At 42.6% G+C, this 20,889-nt stretch overlaps 1 protein-coding gene across 1 annotated transcript in view; it reads left to right on the top strand.

Annotated features, from left to right (window-relative positions):
• Window positions 1-5,465: 5,465 nt before the first annotated feature.
• Window positions 5,466-20,889, top strand: part of LOC310800038 (succinate-semialdehyde dehydrogenase, mitochondrial-like) — a gene marked incomplete at its 5' end in the record, with an annotated part of 28,104 nt that continues 12,680 nt past the window's right edge. Inside the window, 4 exons of the mRNA XM_083662631.1 lie at window positions 5,466-5,762; window positions 11,734-11,817; window positions 17,478-17,648; window positions 20,525-20,641. Coding sequence (XP_083518757.1) covers window positions 5,466-5,762; window positions 11,734-11,817; window positions 17,478-17,648; window positions 20,525-20,641 — 669 coding nt within the window. The remainder of the gene's footprint in view (window positions 5,763-11,733; window positions 11,818-17,477; window positions 17,649-20,524; window positions 20,642-20,889) is intronic.

Below are 20,889 nucleotides of genomic sequence, written 5' to 3'. Positions count from 1 at the left end.
CACACGCACCCAGTCAGGACCCTCTCTCCGTTTTTGCGCCGCGCGGCTCCTGGGCAGCTCACAGCCGCAACAAGGAAATGCCAAGCGGGCCTGCCGCTAAAGGTTTGGCCCCCTCGGCGTCGGGTGCTGCCTTTCTGGTGGGTAATGTGTGGAGAAACTGCAGACAGACAGACAGGCAGAGGAGCTCAGTTGTGTGCGCGGATTGATTGCTGTTGGCAAGCAGCCTAGAGCATGGCTCTGGGCTGCAGCATGAGCACGGTTTCTCTTTGATCACGGCTATTTCAGGCTGTATTCCTGACATTTCTGTCATCTGGAGAGCACTGTCGCCACCTAATGGCTCGGTAAAATAGGTTATAGACATTCAACATGTCCCAAAATTTTACAGGACATAGATCTGGCTTCGATGGACCCCCCCCCCCCCCGTCAAAAAACGCAATTGACGACAATCGTCGTCTTTGGCACTCTACGTCAGTATTTGAATTGACGACAGCTGTCGTCATTGGCACTCAATGAGTTAAACATAAAACAACATTAAACAAAAATAAAGAGAGAAACAAGTGCGCTTGGACGCGGGTCGCAGCTGTGCCGCGCCCCACAGGTGTTCACAATCACACAATGATATATATATATATATATACGTATACGGGGCACATCTTGTCCATATATATATATATATATATATATATATATATATATATATATATACAGTATATATATATATATATATATATATATATATATATATATATATAATATATATATATATATATATATATATATATATATATATATATATATATATATATATATGTATATATTTAAGTAAAGTAGACTATAGACGGTTTTCACCAGCGCGCAACCCCACAGCACTTCCTTTTTCTCAGCATTCGGCAAACTGCAGAAATATTCACTCGACATCGTTACTTTTGTTTTCGCTGCTCAGCTGTATAGACGGTTTTCACGGAATGGTCAGTCCTGCACTTGAATGTTTTTTTTTCTTTTATGTCCATATAGCAAACACTGCAACAGGAAGTGAGCGGGGGTTCAATTTAGAATGTTTTTGTTGTCAAGTTAAAACCGTCTATAGTCTACATTATTAACTCTCTAATAAATTAGACTCACGTGCATAAAAAATAACCATATTTATTGCCGACTAGCGCATGCCATATAGATTGGCAGCGTGTTTCAAATTCCTCTCCAATTCTTGATGGATTTAATTCATTTAAATTGGCATAATCTCGCGATTGATCATTAACAGATGATTTTGTGTCAACAAAATGCAAAGTCTGACTGTATGTTGTGCAAACTGCAATATGAAGACATTTTGGATTCAGGTGTGCCCACTGCCCAGTGGTGTAAATGTGCTCTATAAATAAAGTTGACTTGACTTGACTTGACTTTACAAATCCTGTAACACAGAATGTGACATAAGGGAGCGATATTGACCAACTTTTTTATTTTGCACTTCAACAATAGCCTATGTCACTTTACAGTCAATGGCTGAGTTTCCCAACAAAGAAGCTTCTTAAGAGTTAAGAAGCTTCTTAAGGAGTTAAGAAGGCTCCAAAGAAGTGTTTCCCAAACGCCTTCTTAACAGAAGAGAAAAATAAAAAAAATAGAAGGCTCTTAAGAAGCATCTTAACTGGAGCGGCTCACTAGATGGCACTCTGAGCCCACCAGTGGGCCACGACTCAGTGGTTGAGAAACACTGTTGTAGAATAACCTAATCATGGTCATGTTAAACTTTATTAAACATTATTTATTTCAGACATGGACTGCAGTTCAAATTGCTTTATATACACAGCATACAACAAAACAGAGAAACACTACAGAATTTAAGCGACCTTGGGTTCTGTGAAAGGTGCTATATAAATCCACAACATTATAAAAGGAATCCATTCTGATTAGAGGAATATAGCCTACGGTAAAACATTTAAAACATAAGTAACCATACATACAGGGGAGATTTTCAAGTGTTCCCTAATTTTAAACACTAAAGGGTACATGAAAGAAAGGAAAAATGGAAAAACACAAGAGGAACAGTGGACACAAGTATCTCCTTTTGCCTGACGCGGCTGGATCTGCCAGTGTTTTGTCATTAAGAAGGTGTTAAGAATGCCCCAGACCCTTCTTACAAAACCTTCTTAACGAAAGATCATCTTAGCGCTAAGAAGCTTTTGGGAAACGCAGCCTTCTTAACGAAAGATAATTGGAAGATAATTTTAGGCTAAGAAGCAATCGGGAAACACGTTGGCTTCGTTGGCTTCTTACGGGAGCCTTAAGAAGGGTCAAAGAAGCTTCTTAGCGCTAAGAAGCTTTTGGGAAACGCATGCCTTCGTAAAGAAGCAATTGGGAAACGCGTTTGCTTCTTAAGGGAGCCTTAAGAAGGGTTAAATTAGCTTCTTAGCGCAAAGAAGCTTTTGGGAAACCCAGCCAATGTATGTAACTGCATCTCTTAGTCAAAGACGCCCTCTAGAGGCCATCTGACAAACCTTTTTATGCTAAGGCAACTAAGTGATGTTTTATTGTGATCGCTACACAATAAAGTAGGGCCTTTGTGAATGGAACCCGCAGTACAGGGGTCCTTCCTTGAGACTATGCTTGAGTGAAACGAATGAGTAGTTGAATTCTGAGGCTATTATTTAGCTTTGTTCTCGTACATTTCTGTGCTCCAGGTAGTCTGGGCACCTTTCACCCCGCTGTTTGTCATGGGGGCGTAAACCACGGAACCAGAATGAACACCGGAAGGAAGTGCGCCAAAAAGCGTCTTTGTTGCCGTTAGCTTGACGTCTCTTTCCTCGATTAATTGTCTGATGCAAAGCTTCTGTAGGCTATTGGCTTAAAAGATGTGAGATTGTGAATCCGCAATGTTTCTACAAGAACTTATTCAAAAACTTCGTTCGGTACGTCCATCTTTTGTTTTGTTGTTTGCCGTTCTGATACGTTGTGTCTAATTGTCATGTTAACGTAAAAGTAGTCTCGGCTCGTTTGGTGGCGCAGCTCACCAAACGTCTGGGAATTTCACTGTCAGAAACTATCTGTCCGAGCCCGGCGAGAACGGCCGGCAGCAGACACGCCTACATTTATTATTAGAATTTTATTTGGTAGCGGCAATGCCATTTATCATAGTCCTAACACAGAGCATGAAGCTGATATGCTCCAAACAAAATTTATAGCTGTGGTTTATTTTACAATAATGTTTCCTACCCGGAAGTGGTCCGCTTGCTACTGTGAGTCATCAGCAGGCTCTGTAACGTTAGCCTTGGGAGTCTGGCTTATCGCTGGGGGAAAGACCTCTAGCCGCCGGGGCCGGATGAAACACGTCCTATTAACAGGTTATGTTTGTTTCTAAGTGATTAACATAAACTTTGTTAACATAAAACAGTTTAAAAGTAGGTACAAAGTAGGGATGTCAATTTTCGGTTAATTTCACTTTCGATTAACCGACGCTAATAATCGATTAACCTATCGGTTAATTCATAATTTTTTAATATTAAAAAAAAAAAAAAAAAAAAATGTTTTTTTTTTTTTTTTTTTTTTTTTTTTGTCTATTTACTCAATGAACTCATGCCCAAACAAGGCGTGTCTATTTAGATGCTGAAATGTTAATGCTTTTTGTGTTAGAATTTCTAACACAAAAAGCATTAACAAGCATTAACAAAAAGCATCAACATTTCAACACAAATTCTTTTTGTGTTAGAATTTCTAACACAAAAAGCATTAACATTTCAGCATCTAAATAGACACGCCTTGTTTGGGCATGAGCTCATTGAGTAAATAGACCAATTTTTTTTTTTTTTTTTTTTTTTTTTTTAATATTAACTGATAGACCGACAGCAATAACCGAACAACGACGTTAGCGACGGTTAATCGATTAACGGTTAACCGTTGACATCCCTAGTACAAAGACACAATCTTCACAAGTTATAGGGATGAGGGAGGTGTTGGGTATCACTAAGTGTTATAAGGGTACTGGTTATTTTATTTTTTATTTTTTGGGGGTTATTTTCTTGTTGCTTTTCCATGTGTGTGTGTGTGTGTGTAAATATGCGTATATAATGAGTATTGTAGTCATATATTTAGATAAATATATGAATGTGTGTGTATATTAATATGTATATATGTATACATGTTATTGTATGATGTGTATATATTATATTTATATTTTCATATTATTATAAAATCTGAAACAGAATTACTAGTAAATATTACACAGTAGTGTATAGACAGGGTTAGACCAGGAAGCTTGTTATTATTTATTATTTATGGAGAAGGGGTGGGAGTTAATAAGTTTTACTTCTTCTCACTCCTTTTCGAATATGTATATATTCTATTTTTCTTTGTTTCTGAAATGGCTTTTATTTTATTATTTTGCTTTCATATTCGAAATAAACACTTCAATCAATCAATTAATATGTTTCTCCGCAAAGGCGGCAATGTTTTGCGAGACATCGGTTCTGCATGAGCGTCACTGCCCCCAGAAAGCAGGCCCGCCCACAACACTCATGATTGGTTCTCCGATGCAAGGCTTCCAACAGCGCCACCTAACGTTATGCAAAGATTTAAATAGTAAAAGTTGCCGCTGTTACTTCCTGTCTAGGGCGGGCTCTAGGCCGGAACCGCCGAGAAGAGCCTGGTGACGCGAGGTTAGTAGTCTCTTAGAACAGACGAGTTGGCTTCCGCAATTTTCAAATGCTCTCGCCATACCGTCTGTACGTCAGACCCCCAGAACATGCACAAGGAAGTAGTGAAAAAAACCTTCAGACCGGAAGGAAGTTCGACGGAATCTGACCAATCACGACACGCGTGTCCACGAAAAATATGTTCCCCCCGGAAACTTAAACCGATGCAGGTTGCTAATGCTAGCAGTGCTTTAGAATTACCATGGAAGCTACGCCGACGAAACCGGTGAAATAAGACCCTGATAGACGTAAACGATGTATCCGCGGCTTGGAGAAACCTCGTGCAAGACGTGCACTTATTCCAGAGTTAAACGAAAGTGATGAGGTAAGTTGCTAACGTTACTGAGCTTATCGTTCGTCTTACTAATCAGCGTTAGCTAACGATAGCTACAGCAGTATACAGCTAGTTAGCTAATGTTAAATTCTGATTGGACGAATGAGCGGAAGTCCCGCCTTTCAACTTCCTCTTCCGTTTGGTGCATGATTCTCCCCCACGAAGTACAGACTGTATATAGCTGCATCTGCCGGATGTAGATAAGACAGTCTGTTTTAAGAGACTACGAGGTTAGTGCTCCAGGCGGGCCATTTCATTCAGCAGCGTCACGTGTCTTTGCTCCTCCTCCAGAGGGACCGGCTGAAACCTGACAGATCCATCCCGACCGGAGCGACTGTTCTGCGGGGAGAAGAAGCACAGACACACCGTGAGCTGCCTGCACACACACACAGACACTACACACACACGACACCTCCCCTCTCTCTCTGTGCCTGTTTCTGCCCGCCGGCATGGCCTCTGTGTGTGTGGTGAGGACTCGCTGCTTCCTCCGCCAGGTCGGCACCATGCAGCAGCAGCCCCAGCAGAGGCAGTACAGCCTGGACGTCTCCTCCTCTCGGCTGCTCCGCACGCAGAGCTACGTGGCGGGCCGCTGGGAGGACGCCGCCTCGGCCTCGGTGTTCCCCGTGCTGGACCCGGCCACCGGCCAGGAGCTCGCCCGGGTGGCCGACTGCGGCCCGCAGGAGGCCAAGCGGGCTGTGGACGCTGCCTACAAGGCGTTCTACTCTTGGAAGGCGCGCACAGCCAAGGTACGAGCTGACTGCAGGATTATACAGAACAGTTAGGCTACTGATTGGCAGGCTAATGAAGTCTCAAATAATGACATTTTAATGTGTTTTTGACAATAAGCAAGGAAACGTGTTTTAACGTTAGTCCAAACACTGTCGCGGCTAGTCCAAACACCTGCCCCTTTCTCTCTATTCGCCATACTCCATTCATAAAACTGTCAGTTTATGTATCGTAATGAATCAGGATAATGGTCCTTAAAAGATGACTCAGGGCCCTATCTGAATGGTTAATAGCCACTAGTATTCACTTCGGCATACATATAACCGACCAAGCAATAGCCTTATTAGTCTTAATAGTCAGTATTTCAAGACAATCTCAACTTTCACATTCACTTCTGCACTGCTTGCACTTGCACCTGTTCTCATGGTTGAAATGCTATGAAGTGCAGCTTGGTGGATGATTTAATATTATGCCGAATTGAAAAAAATAGCTCCCAACAGTTCAGATAATGTTGGATGTTTGTTATGTTCACAAAGTGTGTGTAGTACCCTAGTAGCACAGTGGTTCTTAAAGTGGAGTCCAGGGACCCCCAGGGGTCCTTGAGGGATGTTCCAGACCAGAGGGTCCCCAGCAAAAAGGGGGATAATTTACATTCGCTTCACACGGCTCTCTTCCGTTTTTCTTTTTGGGTGGAGGTCATTGATAAGAATCTGCACCAGTTCTAATGGTTTACATTTTTTTAAGTGCAGCTTAGTGGATGCATTTTCTTTGCAGAATTCAAAAGTATCTCCTAACAGTTCAGAAAACGTTAGTTATGTTCACTCAAAATGTGTAACTACCTCACCCGTTAAAGCCCACCTTGGATGGCTTGTCACAGACTTTTTTGAATGGAATTTGGCGCTCAGGTATGTTTCTGCAGCTCAGTAGTGGTAGTGGACTAGTTTTACCAGCTATTTCAAGCCTGATTCCAATTAAGATAAGTGTAACGTCACATACCTTAGGTCCAGTGCATGTTTGTTGTTGCCGGTATCGTCTCTCCTCAGCGTCGGTTGATCCACTGGGCCAGCGTGAACAGTAAAGCCTTCCTCTCAGTGGGTTATGCTGAGGGGCTCTGATCCACAAGGCAAAGAGGGCAGCTGACAAGATGAATATATCTACGGCAACAGTTCCCAACCTTTTCCGACTCGTAGCCCACTTGAAAATCTCAAAAATGTCCGCGCCCACATCTGACCGTAAAAACAAATAATGTGTTCTCAGAGCACTATTTTATTTTAACGATAAAAGGAGCTGTCCATCGGCACCACACAGAAATCTGAAACTAAAAGTGAGTGTCTGTCTGCAATAGGCTAATTAATGAATGGATAATTGATGGCAAATCAAATAACTGTATCATTCAACAATGGAGAAACGCATTCTCATACATGTACAATAATAACTAGAAATCGAGCACGCTGCTTTAAGCAGGATGATTTTTTGAGCTTTTGTTGTTACACATCTTGCACAACAACTACACCAATCATACTGCAGGATATATGCTCAAATGACCTAACGGAGCGCAAGACTCATTGCAAATGGGGATGCCACTCAATTTAAGAATTCAGTATTTTAAGGGATTGTTATTTTTGGAACCCTAGCCCCTATTTGCTACTTACGGTACTTACTTGTAGCCATGATGATGTTGAATGGTATTCCTTTCTCTGAACAATCCATGCTGCTCCTCATACTAGCTCCAGATCGTTAGCCACAAACCAGTACAAGGTCAACGGGGTCACGCGCCCTGTCTGTGCAAGCTGACTGAGGCTCAGTGAAAATGTCCTCCACAGTCACACACACACGCACACACACACACACACACACACACACACACACACACACACACACACACACACACACACACAGTCATTGACCTTGTACTGGTTTGTGGATGACTATTTAGAGCAGCATGGATTTGTGCTGAGAAAGCAATCTAACAATCAACATCATCATTGGTAAGTAGCAAATAGGGCTAGGGTAAATTTTTTTTTTTTTTTTTTTTTTAATAAGTAAGTCAAATTTATTTATATAGCACCTTTCACAGAGCAAGGTCACAAAGTGCTTCACAGTTCACATCATCAAATACAGTTAAAACAATGAATCGGCAATTTATCAAACAACAGTGAATCATACAGAAATGAATGAATCACATGCAACACAAGTAATAAACAGTGAAAAACAAGAGGCTAAGTAAAAGCCAAACTGAAAAGATGCGTCTTTAGCTGCTTTTTAAAAATGTCGATGGAGGCAGCACATCTTAAGGCTAGTGGAAGGGCGTTCCACAGATTGGGAGCAACGGACTGAAAAGATCTGTCACCTTTAGTTTTAAGCCTCGAGCGAGGAACAGCTAGTAGGCCCTGGTCCGAAGACCTAAGTGGCCTGCTAGTGGAGTAGGGATGTAACAGATCACAGATGTAGGCAGGTGCTTGACCATGCAGGAAAATAAGAACTTTAAACTGGATCCTAAATTTGATGGGCAGCCAGTGTAAGTGAGCTAAAATGGGGGTAATATGGCATCTCTTAGTGGACTTGGTCAACAGCCTCGCAGCAGCATTAGTAAAATTAGTAAAGTAAAAGAAAAATGGACAACTTGAGTCTTCAGTGTGTCACACACACAGCAGAGAGCTGCACGAATGACAATCAATAGATAATATTATCACCATCATCATTTCCTTTATTTTACCAGGTAGATTATTGAGAACACATTTTACAATAATGACCTGGCCAAGAGGGCATAGAGGCCGACACAAAGTAGAATCAATACAAATAAAAACAAATATAAACAGTGTTAAGAAGCATTAGCAAAAAAAGTCACAGAGCAAGTCTTAGACTTAACAGACAGGGCAGACAAAACATACAGGTCGTGCAGGGTTAGGAGACGGGGCAGGGGAGTCAGGACAATTGGCAATTGCAAACATGTGTTAAAAAGGACTTCAATATTCTGTCAAAGGCAGCCAGGTCAACAAACTGGTCCAGCTGAAGTGATTTGTTAAGCCCGTTCCAAGCTGATGCAGCAGCAGAGTGGAAGGCTATAAATTCATGTCCTTGTTTCTGCCTGTCGAAACACTAGTGGACGTTTCCTGTAATCCATACATTATATCCGTTAGCCTTTAATAAATGCATAACCGTTAAAGGCTTTCCTATAAGCTGTCAGGCTGGCCTGTGATTGGCTGGTCAGTGCAGGTCACAGTGATCACTGAGCCAGTAAAACCTCGTTATGCTCACACAGTTTAAATAATTAATTGAATAGATCACTCCCAGGTAAAGTATTCCCTCAGTGAAGATAACTGCAGTCCAGCTTTCTGTTGAGTTTCCAAAGAGAGGCGCATTTTTCCTGTTTGGACCAGCAGACAACAGACACACATGACCCGAGACGAGCAAAGGACAGTTCTTTTCCCTCCCCCCTAGCACGTAGCACGTGGGATCACGCTATTCCCCCCCCAGTTCACCTCCCCCACCAAACAGGTGCCCTGGCTGACCACCAGAGGTGCTGCTAGTGCAGCGACCAGGACACGTACCCCACCGGCTTCCCATGCACAGACACGGCCAATTGTGCCTGTATGGACGCCCGGCCAAGCCGGAGGTCAGACGTGGGGCTCGAACCTGCAACCTCAACCTGTTGGTAGGCAGGGAATCTACCGCTGAACTACCCGGACGCCCCTTAGCTCAATCTTTTATTTATTTTCCATCCTTTTGAGGTTAGTTTTAACTTAATTATCAGGGTTTTACATGGATACAATGCAACACAATTAAAAATGTGTTTATATCCGTTTTTCCAAACCTCCTCATACTCATTCATCCCCATTCAATTCCAAACAACACAGAAAATAACTGGAGGCTTCTAAGGGCCTGTGTCCACCTAGCGTCTTTTCATCAGGTCCAGCGTCTTTTTTCAGTTGTTTCCAATGGGGGGAGAGCGTATGCGGGCGCACACGGACGTCTAGAGAAAGTGCGCTGCGCCCAGCGTCTATTTTCAGAGTGCTCCAGCTTTTTTGTGCGCCCGACTCCCAGCGCTCCCAGCTGAGAATAATTTAACTTTTCAGAAAGACGCTGGTGTCGGGTGCTGCTTTTCTGGCAACTAATCATATGGAGAAACTATCGCAACAGAGACAGAAAGGCTCAATTGTGGGAGCAGATTGGCTAGACACTTAATATTTCTGGTGAGTGTTGTGCTTACTGCTTTTAATGACGTAGCCTACCTGTGTTGTTAGCTTGCTAGCTGTCAGCTATCAAGCTCCTACCGCACTGAACTAACGTTAGTGCTTCCTTGTATATTGTGCGCTGAGATCAGTGCTTCCCAGTGTACTTCCACGGTTTGACGGTCGGAAAAAGACGCTAGATGGACACAGGCCCTCACTCCACTATAGTACTACCATTGTACTCAAAAACTTCTGTGTTGATTTAAGTGGTAATCAAAAAGCTTTATAGCAGATTGTACGTAATGTGTTTATAATGTTATAAAACACTAGGCATCTTGCGTGCTGTGCTGCACGTGCTCAATTCCTAGTCTCACCCGCTGCGCGGGCTCGCTAGCTCAGCCGCTTTGCGGCCTTGCCCGCCCTGCAGCTCGCCGAGCTGGCCCTGCAGCTCGCATACGCAGCTCGCCCTCTGCGCTGCCTTGCCCGGCGTGGCACTCGAGCAATTGTGATGTAACTGATGATGTCATAGACCAGGGCTATTCAATTGCCCCTCGCTGGATTTTTTGTTTTTTGTTTTCTGTTTTTTACAGTGCACCTGAACGCAACACCAATATTGAATAAAGCTGTGTTCACACCAAGATATAAATATTATTTATTCTTCGCTCTGTCGCTTGATTCAACCCTTTGGGCTAAATCGCTCATCAACAGGCACACGATTTGACGGACATGTGGGGGCTATAACGTTACGCAATGTCATATTTGTCCACTACAAGCCACCGTCATTGTTTACAAGCTAAAGCCTATCAGCGTGCTCCTAATGCGAGCTCCATACCGGTAGGACAGACTTCACTTCATGTCAGCTGTCAGCCTGTCAATGCGGTTTGTTGCCACACAATAAACCAGCGGTTTGTTCCAAGCCAGTGTGATCCTTGACTCGCTCTCACACGGCAGCCAATCAGCATTGAACAGCGAGCGACTGATGCCAGCGTATTTTCGCTCGAGTTGGGATATTTCATCTCGAGCGACGAGCAAATTTTCTCCCTATCGCTCTGTCTCTGTCGCTCGGACGCCCAGCGATTTTTCTCCCAGGCGAATATACGCTCAATCGCTCGTTTGCATTGACTTTGTATGTAAACTCGACGCCAGCGAAAAACTTTAATAGGTCGGTGTGAACGCATGTCATTCTGGCCAATACTCCACTTCTGTTATAACATTTCAGTCTGGAATATGGAATATATTTAAATAATCTTTATGACTAAAAGGCTAAAAGTAATCTCATGTGTAAGAAATGACTGTTCTACATTAAAGTAAAAATTTAAATAATTAACTTGTTGGTTTTGGATTTATTTAGTTTCAAGAGTGCATTTTTGTTCGTGTGACCCTCAACACAGGCTTTGAGAATCCCCGGCCACTTAAGCTGTGTTCACACCGAGATATTTATTTTTCTCTCTGTCGCTCGATTCAACCCTTTGGAATCGCTCTGTTGCTCTGTTTAAATCGCTCGTCAACAGGCACACGAATTGACGGACATCTGGGGGCTATAACGTTACGCAATGTCATGATATTTGTCCACTACGAGCCCCCGTAGTTGTTTACTAGCTGAGCCTATCAGCGTGCTCCTAACGCGAGCTCTATACCGGTAGTACAGGCTTCACTTCATGTCAGCTGTCAGCCTGTCAATCAGCTGTCAATGCGGTTTGTTTCTATCTCTAACTTGTGTCAAGTGAAGTCTGAGTGATGTAATAATGTAACCCATGTACGATCCCTGCTCTGATCTGATTGGCTCTCCCTGCTCTGATCTGATTGGTCTGTCCTGCAGGAGCGGAGCGTGCTGCTCAGGAAGTGGTTTGACCTGCTGACGCTGCACAAGGAAGACCTGGCCAAGATCATCACCTTCGAGTGTGTGAGTACAGATACTGTAGCTGTTTGCTCTGCAGACTACAGCTGTTATAGAGTTAGATATAGAGCGAAGGGCCCAGACTCTGGTTTGGATTCTTCTCCGGGTTTTGAAGGACCCAGAGTCTGGTACGCTCAGGTCTCGCAGCTCGCCATGTATAGCTGTCCTAGTCTGGGTATAGGACATATAACCCATCTGATTCCCAGCTGCTGAAGGTCACACATCTCATTGTGATGTCACCGGAGATGGTGACATCACAATGAGATGGCGTCGGTGATGATGTCAAAGTTGACTATGACATCATCGGCAAGGACGGGAGCGTTTGTAACAACAGCAGTGTTTGTAACAGTGACATCTGCATGGAGGAGAGACCTGTTTCTGTGTCTTAAAGTCGAGCTGAACCCAAAAATGACTTTTATTTTCTTTTAGTTCAAATATCTGGGTATGCAGTGCACCTATTTAATAATGTATGCAAAAGAAATCACAACAATCTAATTTCTTTAGTTTTTCGCACTTTTTCACATCAAAAGTTCCTTTTTCAAGATTTCATTGATGACAGTAATTTACAGTTTGCTGACGTCACCCAGTACTATCACATTTCTACCCCATTTCAACCAATCATTTCACGACATGCAGCTGTCAATCAAATCTTCATTTCAGGATCATTTTCTCTTCCAAATGAAGGGGAAAATGGCGCCTAGTGCCTGTCATCTGGCAGAGTTTCTAGCCCATAAACTAACTACTAACTTGAGCAATTATGCAAACTAAATCAAACGGTAATGTCTAAGAATGCAAAGAAATGTAACTGGCTCGTTAAAACACGCATTCCAGGAATATTATTTACATTTACAACGATAATGACGCGCGCCTCCGAGCCTGACAGCCTCCCTGGCTGTCGGGGGTCGTCTCTCGGAGATTCCAGGCGGGCGGGCAGCACCTATGGATCGGATTGTCCGCTCGCTCCGCACGAAGCCGGTGGGTGCCTGGTACTCCACAGATCCCACTCGCGTATCATGACAACAGGCTGAATCCCACTGGATTTGGGGGTGGAACACGCCAGGATTGGCCAATGCCAAAGCCAGTCCTCAGAATTGTCAAATCAAATCATCGACACGTATATGGTCCGCCTCTCAAATCGTTTTCAGTGTCCGACGCTCGCGCTGGTGCATTCCGTTCCGGTTCACTTCGGCTTTAAGCCCATCATGGCACACCAATCAAACATGATCAGTTAAACCAATCAAATTAGATCACCGTATGATTCCCGAGCGCGGCGCTGCTGCCGCTCACCGCTCCCCCAGGGGATGGGTCAAATGCGGAGAACAAATTTCGCACACTCAGGTGTGTGACAATCAGTGTGGACTTTACCTTTACTTTACTTTATCAGTTGTTGGCGTTTGATCGGTGTGCCATGGGCTAAACACAAACAAGGTTTGAACATGTGGAAATCTGACAAAAACCTCTCCAAACATATCAAAACAAGGAGGGACAGACCAACCAAAACATCTGTATTTGTTGTAGAATGTTTGAATGGCTCTAACGGTGAATTTACCCCGGCAGACAAATTCACACACAACAAAGTGACGCCACGTCTCAGGCATGTGGACTTAGGTCATTGTGCCTTGGACTCGATTCGACTCGAATCACTGTTTTGATGACTGGTAACTTGACAGAAAATTAATGACTTGAGATTCGACTTGGACTTGGGAGTCAAAGACTAGTCTTGACTAGTGATGTCACGGTACCAATAATTCAGTAGTCGGTACCGGTACTAGTGAATTTCCACGGTACTCGGTACCAATTTCGGTACCACGGTAAAAAAAAACAGACTGATATTTCTTCAACATATTCTCCTTTATTAAAGTATGCAACCATTTCCAATGAACAAATGGCATGTAGCCTTCAACTTTAAAACAAAACAATGTGCTTCTGCTTACTTCTTACATTCAACTCTGTATGGCAGTGAGTGCAGACAGTGCAACACCAGTGGCATGTAGCCCTCAAGTATTGTTTATTGAATAAAAAAATAAAATAAAAAAATTGATACCCTCGGTACCATGCAAAAACAGGTACCGAAGTACCGAAAACAATGTAGTACCGACTAAGTAGTACCGAAGTACCGAAAACAATGTACCGGTAGTACCGACTAAGTAGTACCGAAGTACCGAAAACAATGTAGTACCGACTAAGTAGTACCGAAGTACCGAAAACAATGTAGTACCGACTAAGTAGTACCGAAGTACCGAAAACAATGTAGTACCGACTAAGTAGTACCGAAGTACCGAAAACAATGTAGTACCGACTAAGTAGTACCGAAGTACCGAAAACCGTGACAACACTAGTCTTGACTTGAGACTTGAGATCTTTACTGACTTAAAGATAAACACAAGACACAGTTCAGAGTTCAAGTCCCAGGAAGGGAGAACAAGCTTTAGAGTTGAGTCAAACAGAGTTAAAAATCCAGACGTCCAAAATTCCAAGAGGGACAGAGGACAGAAAAACAAACCCAAAGTCTCCAGGCTAACAGGGCGTTCATATACCATACGCCGAAGCAGCGCTCAAGCAATGCTGAAGCTACGCTGAAGCCACAAGTTTCATTTCGGCGTCCTTGTTAACAGGCGAGGCCGTGCACACCAGCCGCGTGCGTGCCACACTGAAGCTGCGTTGAAACCATCGTTCAGGATTCAGTCCTATTCAGTGTTGGGCACTCATTACTAAAAAAGTAATATATTACATATTACTCGTTACTATTTTCAAAAGTAATATTATTACTTTACTTATTACTCCATGCCAAAAGTAATTCGTTAGATACTCGTTATATTACTTTTCCGTTACATTCCACACAAATGGCAATAGGCCTTTTTCACTGCAGCGATTTTGTGTCTAAAAGGCAGGAGGTAACACAGGTGCACCAAGATGTTAATTAGGGCTTCCAACTTCCAGTCCATTTAGGTGTTCCAGTGCTGGAGCCTTAATTAGTTAGTTGTGTATACTCTGTCTTCTAGACACAAATGGCCGTTGTGAAAAAGGCCCATAGCGTTTTTCTCATCAAAATGCAGACTTTGCGGTGCTGAATGTGTGAACTAGGTCTATTATGTGCCGTTCCATTTAAACTAATGGCTTTGCCAGAGCACAGCTTCCTACAGAGATGCTTGATGAAGAGCACACCTGGCTCAAAGTGATGACTGACAAGATGCAATCTTTTATCTTCTGTTTTATAGAATGCAGTATAATGCACGGCCAATGCAAACTCAATACGTATAGGCTACATGTTTGCTTAACAAGTTTGTGTCACAAATAACGTTAGCTCTGCAACATTAACATTAACCTGACAATAATAACAGCAATGTTTGATGTCCACCAGCTTGTGAGTTTTTACGTTATCTCTGTATTTGAACAGTTTTCCGGTTTCTGTTGTGCTGTCCTCTCGTCTCGTAACGTTATCGTTAGGAAGTTTGAGCTCGTGTTTTTCACAGTGGAAAGAGTGTTAGTAGCCTACCTGTCCTGGACACTAAGGATGCACGATATGGATTTTTAGAGCCGATACGATAACCGATAAATATATTCTTCTTGGCCGATAACCGATACGATATAACCGATAATTATTATATAAAAAAAAAAATATATATATATATTTTTAGTTTTTAACCTGTATTTTATGCACACCTGGGGTTAAAAAAGGGTTAGGGTAGATGTATGGATGTAGTGAGCATAGTTCTGACCTAACCAAATCTAACTGACATCACTGTGAACGCAAAACGAAGAAAACTTCTGATATAATATGATTGTTTTAATAAAGTGTATCACTCAATTATAGTCAATACAAAAATAAAGGCTTTTATATAACGGAAAGCCAAGCTGCTTAGTCTGCAGATAAAACACAATGACAAAAGGCATAGTAATTTAGACTTGTCATACTGATCTGTTAAAATTTTGCATGGGTTCCAGTTCTCAGTGAGTTGTAGCCTGGGCCCAATGAATGGGGCAGGCACTATATAAACCATCTGTGTCGTTTCACTTTTTACTGAAAAATGCTGCCACCAGATTAAAGAAAAGAACCCTATGTTGACTGACTGATGCTTTTTATGTAGCCTAATGTGCGCGCGACTGCGCCTTTGTTTTCATTATTGGCTGTTAGATGGCTCTGTCCAGCACTATGGTCCAGCAGCTAACGCTAACTAGCGCGGTTAGCTTAACGTTAGCGAGTGGTTGCGAGTTAAATACACAATCCCTGGATGTTTCATTTCGGGTAAAGGGGTTTCCATTAGTTTCTATAAGTTTACGCCAGCTCTGTGTATTAAGTGCTTTTGCGGGGCTGTTTGATCACAAGCCACAGACTGTAAATGTCACAAGCATTTTGTCTGCCAAGCGGACGAGTCTGCAGGGTAGGCCGCACGACGAGCTAATGCTAACAAAACTCGCTAACAATAACAACAAACATATCCGCTGCATCATCGCCAGCTTTGGTTTAACGTAATGCCAGCTTATTGGTTTCCCCTCCTCTCGGAACCTGTGTGGGACATGGATTGCAAATTACAGTAGCTTGATAATTCTGAAACTGCAGCATACTGGCAGCAGCCATGTTTGCGTCGCAGCTGTGATGTCACGAATGTGCGACAACAAAAGCTCCGCTTCCGAGGCAAAAAATAAAGCAGGATTATTATCGGATAATTTATCGGAAAAAGGCCATTATCGGAATAATAAATAATAACGCAAATGGCCATATTGGCCGATAATTTATCGGTCCGATAATTATCGTGCATCCCTACTGGACACCGTTTATATTTGACTTTGATGTTCGTGTCACTTTTCTTGCCGACAAAAACAAAGTCATGGGAATATATCCGCAGCCACGGATTTTCCTCCTCGGCTCAGCAGGACAGAGAGGGAGGTGTGCCTGCCTGCCTGTTGGTGCTCTGAATGGGCTCTGCGGTGACGTCACCTTGTTTTGGGAGCGTTAAAGCCATGCTGCTTGTGATCAGTGAATGCGACTGCGTGTCGTTTTGCAGCGCAGCGGCATCACAGAATGGACTCAACAAAAGATGTAACGACTAACGTAACGAGCTCGTTTATCTTGAAGTAACTGTAATATTATTACTTATATTCTATAGTAATTCGTTACATTACTCGTTACTTGGAAAAAGTAATATTATTACAGTAACGAGTAACTAGTAACTCGTTACTTCCCAACACTGGTCCTATTTTCCAAGCGTGAAGCGTGAAGCTGCCAGGCATGAAGTCAATGGAAGTTGTGGGCCTCCGGAGGCATGGCACGCCGAGCAAAGCGCTGAGGAAAAGAGAGTGCTTCTTGTGTGAGCGGCTTAGTGTGAGCTCAGCTTCAGCGTGGCTTTAGCTTCAGCTCTGCTTCTGTTAAGCGCCTGGTGTGAAGAAAGGCCAGCAAAACTCACAACCAGAAAAGTCATTGGTGATGCAGACTGAGGTTGGCGGTTCCACCGCTGGAGGCAGGAGGTGGTGCGGATCCGTGGTGTTGACAGTTTCTTTTCTCTCTCATCCTTTATTGTTAATTTCTACCGTAAGTTGTATTTTTTAATACATTTTTATTAACTAGCTGTTTTTTAATTCGATTGTAGATTTTCTTAGTATCACCATCTCTCTATTTTATTTTATTTTATTTTATTTTTTGTTCTATTTGTGTGTGTGTGTCCCAGGGGAAGCCGATAAAGGAGTCTCTGGGGGAGATCGGGTACGCAGCCTCCTTCCTGGAGTGGTTCTCTGAGGAGGCCAGGCGCGTGTACGGCGACATTGTCCCCTCCCCCGCCGCAGACCGCAAGATCCTCCTCCTCAAACAGCCAGTGGGCGTGGCCTCCATCATCACACCGGTGAGTAACCCCGCCTCTGGAGGCAATGTTGGAGGTCCTCGGCTATTTTGTCTCAACAGAACTGAACAAATGGTCTTTTTCTGACTGAACTGATCATTTCATCACTGATCCATCTTATTGATTTACTGTTTATATCAGGGCTATTCAACTAAATTGTTCAGGGGGCCACATTGTCAGAAACCTAAGGGACCGGGGGCCGGACCGTTCCCCGAGCCATTATATCATACATGGGCAAACTGTGTTGCAATTCCATCGCGGGCCACCTGTGTGGCCCGCGATGGAATTGCAAAAAAAATAATATATATATATATATATTTTTTTTACACAGTGCACCTGAACGCAACATGCAAGATACCCGCTGAATAAGTGTCCAAATGTTCATGTCATTCTGGCCAATACTCTGGCCAATATTCTGGAATATGGAATATCTTTCAATAATCTTTATGACTAAAAGGCTACATTGAATTAGAAATTTAAATAATTAACTCACTGGTTTTGGATTTATTTAGCTTCAAGACAGCATTTTTGTTTGTGTGACCCTCAACACAGGCTTTGATCATCCCGGGACACTTACTGATACTTATGCTTAAATTAACCCACTCATATTCTGATTTATTTCAAGAAAAACATTTTGGCTAGTGGAAATTCTAATTGGCTGGTAACTTTAAAATCTAGCAGCCATATTGGCAGGTGGTCAAAAAGTTAATTTCAAGCCCTAAGAGCAGGTGGTGACATAGGAGTGAGTGAGAAAAGGATGAAATATTGGTGGTTAAGACTGAATAATGACATCACAACTGTTAATTTAAAATGAGTTATTCCTCAAAACGTGGCTTCAAATGCACCAAATTTTTCACGCTGGCGCCATTCGGCCCTCAGCAAAACCTGGTAGCGAGGACATTTTTTGTGGCCCTCTCTATCATGAAAGTTACCCATCCATGGGTTACGGCATGACAATATTTGTTCGGCCCCCGGCAACAATCTGGGTTTCTCATGTGGCCCCCCATGAAAAATAATTGCCCACCCCTGCATTATATGTACACTTGACACAACCCGCCACCACATTTTCGCAGCCGTGCTGGAACTATTATTAAATAGAAGGTGCTATAAGGAACGGAACCTCGACGCTGCCCGCTAGGGCATCGTCAAAGAAAATTTTATGTTTTTTGGACTTTTATCCATATTTAGAAGAATATTTCATTTTAAATTAACATTAGGATTATACTGTTGTAATGTCATTATTCAGTATCTTCCCCTTTTCTCACTCACTTTCATGTAACCACCTGCTCTCCCTTTAGTCGTTTTACACTACAACAGACAGCAACACAGGCATAAACACTGAACTTATTATTATTATTATGGAAAACCAGATTATGATGAAAATCAAACACTGTAATGTAACAAACAAGGAAAAATAAAATAAAAAAGCTTCTCCCGGGCCAGTCATAGATCTTTGTCCCCCACCCATTTTTTTTTTTTTTTTTTTTTTTAATATCAAACTCTGGCGGGCCGGATCAAAATTCAAACGAATAGGCCTGGTTTATATAATGTCTGCTTGTTCAGCTAACCATAGCATCTGGTCAGCTAAGGTGACCAAACGTCCCCCCGATTTTCAGGGACAGTCCCCGTTTTTGGTGACCTGTCCCCAGCTGAAGCTGGCCCCCGAAAATGTCCCAGAATTTCCACGTCCGACATTACTGTCTTTCAGAGACTCTAGTGGGCTCATGTTTAAAGCTACAGTGAAGATACATGACTGTCTTTCAGAGACTCTAGCGGGCTCATGTTTAAAGCTACAGTGAAGATACTTCTATCCTCTGAAACTAGAGGAACCTAAGGCCTCTGGTCCCGTCCATATCATGCTAGCTTGTCGGGAAGGGGGATAAATAACGCTCCAAAGTTAGGCAGAATTTTGGCGAGGGGAAAACCTGATGGCCATTTTCAAAACGGTTCCTTGACCTCTCACCTCAAGATAGCTGAATGAGAATGGGTTCTATGGGTTCCCACAAGTCTCCCCTTTATCAATGCTAATCCCATGTCGTTTTTGGCCAAATCCATTTTGGTTGGTTATTACATAATGCAGCGTTTATTACATTTTCATAAGTGCAACGCCCACATTTTGTAATATGTAATCGTTTATTACAAAATGCGGCAAAGTTTATATATTGTGTTCAGGAGGTTTATTACATTATAATGCAGGCGTTATTAAATATTGAAGTGAAAATGTATTACATTTTGTCATTTTATTCCATATCATGACATAATGTGTTGTAACAGTCCTTATGGAAAAGGTTGATAGCAGTGTTGGGGGTAACTCATTACAAAAGTAACATATTACATGTAATATATTACTTTTAGCAGTAACTCAGTAATATAACTTAATACTATAGGATTTCAGTAATATTATACCTGTTACTTTGTCAAGTAACTCAAGTTACAAATTGAGTTACATTTTATTAAATCAAAGCACATATTTAAAAAAGATACAATCATTTCCTAATCAAACTGTGTGTTTTATGCAAATAACCACTATAGATGACAATAACAAAGGAAAATAATAACATTTAGAATGTTGGATTGTTTACACTGACTTCAAGGCGGTTGAAATTATTTTTCGGGATGGTTCCGGGGCGGCGATGTCATTCTGCTGCTGCTATTGTTTTGGTAAAAGTAATGCAAAAGTAGTGTAATAAGTAACAAGTTACTCTACACAGAAAGTAATATTGTAAAGTAACTTATTACATTCAAATGAAAGTAACTCGTAATATGTAGTATATTACATTTTGAAAGTAACTTGCCCAACACTGGTTGATAGTCACTGGTTGACTGTCACAAGTCAATGTGTATGTAAAGTGTTGCTGTGTGTCCTGGTGTCTCCGCAGTGGAACTTCCCCTCTGCCATGATCACCAGGAAGGTTGGTGCAGCGCTGGCTGCTGGCTGCACTGTGGTGGTGAAGCCTGCTGAGGACACGCCCCTGTCTGCCCTGGCCCTGGCCGAGGTCACACACACACACACACACACACACACACACACACACACACACACACACACACACACACACACACACGCACACACACACACACACACACAAGCCACTTTGAGGGGCCCTTTACACGAGGACAGTTTCTGGAAGAAACGACACAATAGCGTTTCCTTCACACCTTTTCCTTCACACCTTCTCCCTGTTTACATGAGCGCTGTTGAATTTTTAAAACGCCGTAATGTACATGCCAGGTTGCTAGGTGG

The sequence above is a fragment of the Poromitra crassiceps genome, assembly GCF_964638095.1.
Source record: "Poromitra crassiceps genome assembly, chromosome: 29".
Lineage (NCBI taxonomy): Eukaryota > Metazoa > Chordata > Actinopteri > Beryciformes > Melamphaidae > Poromitra > Poromitra crassiceps.
Note: the sequence above shows the minus strand (reverse complement) of the source record. Positions and strands in the feature narration are given on the sequence as shown.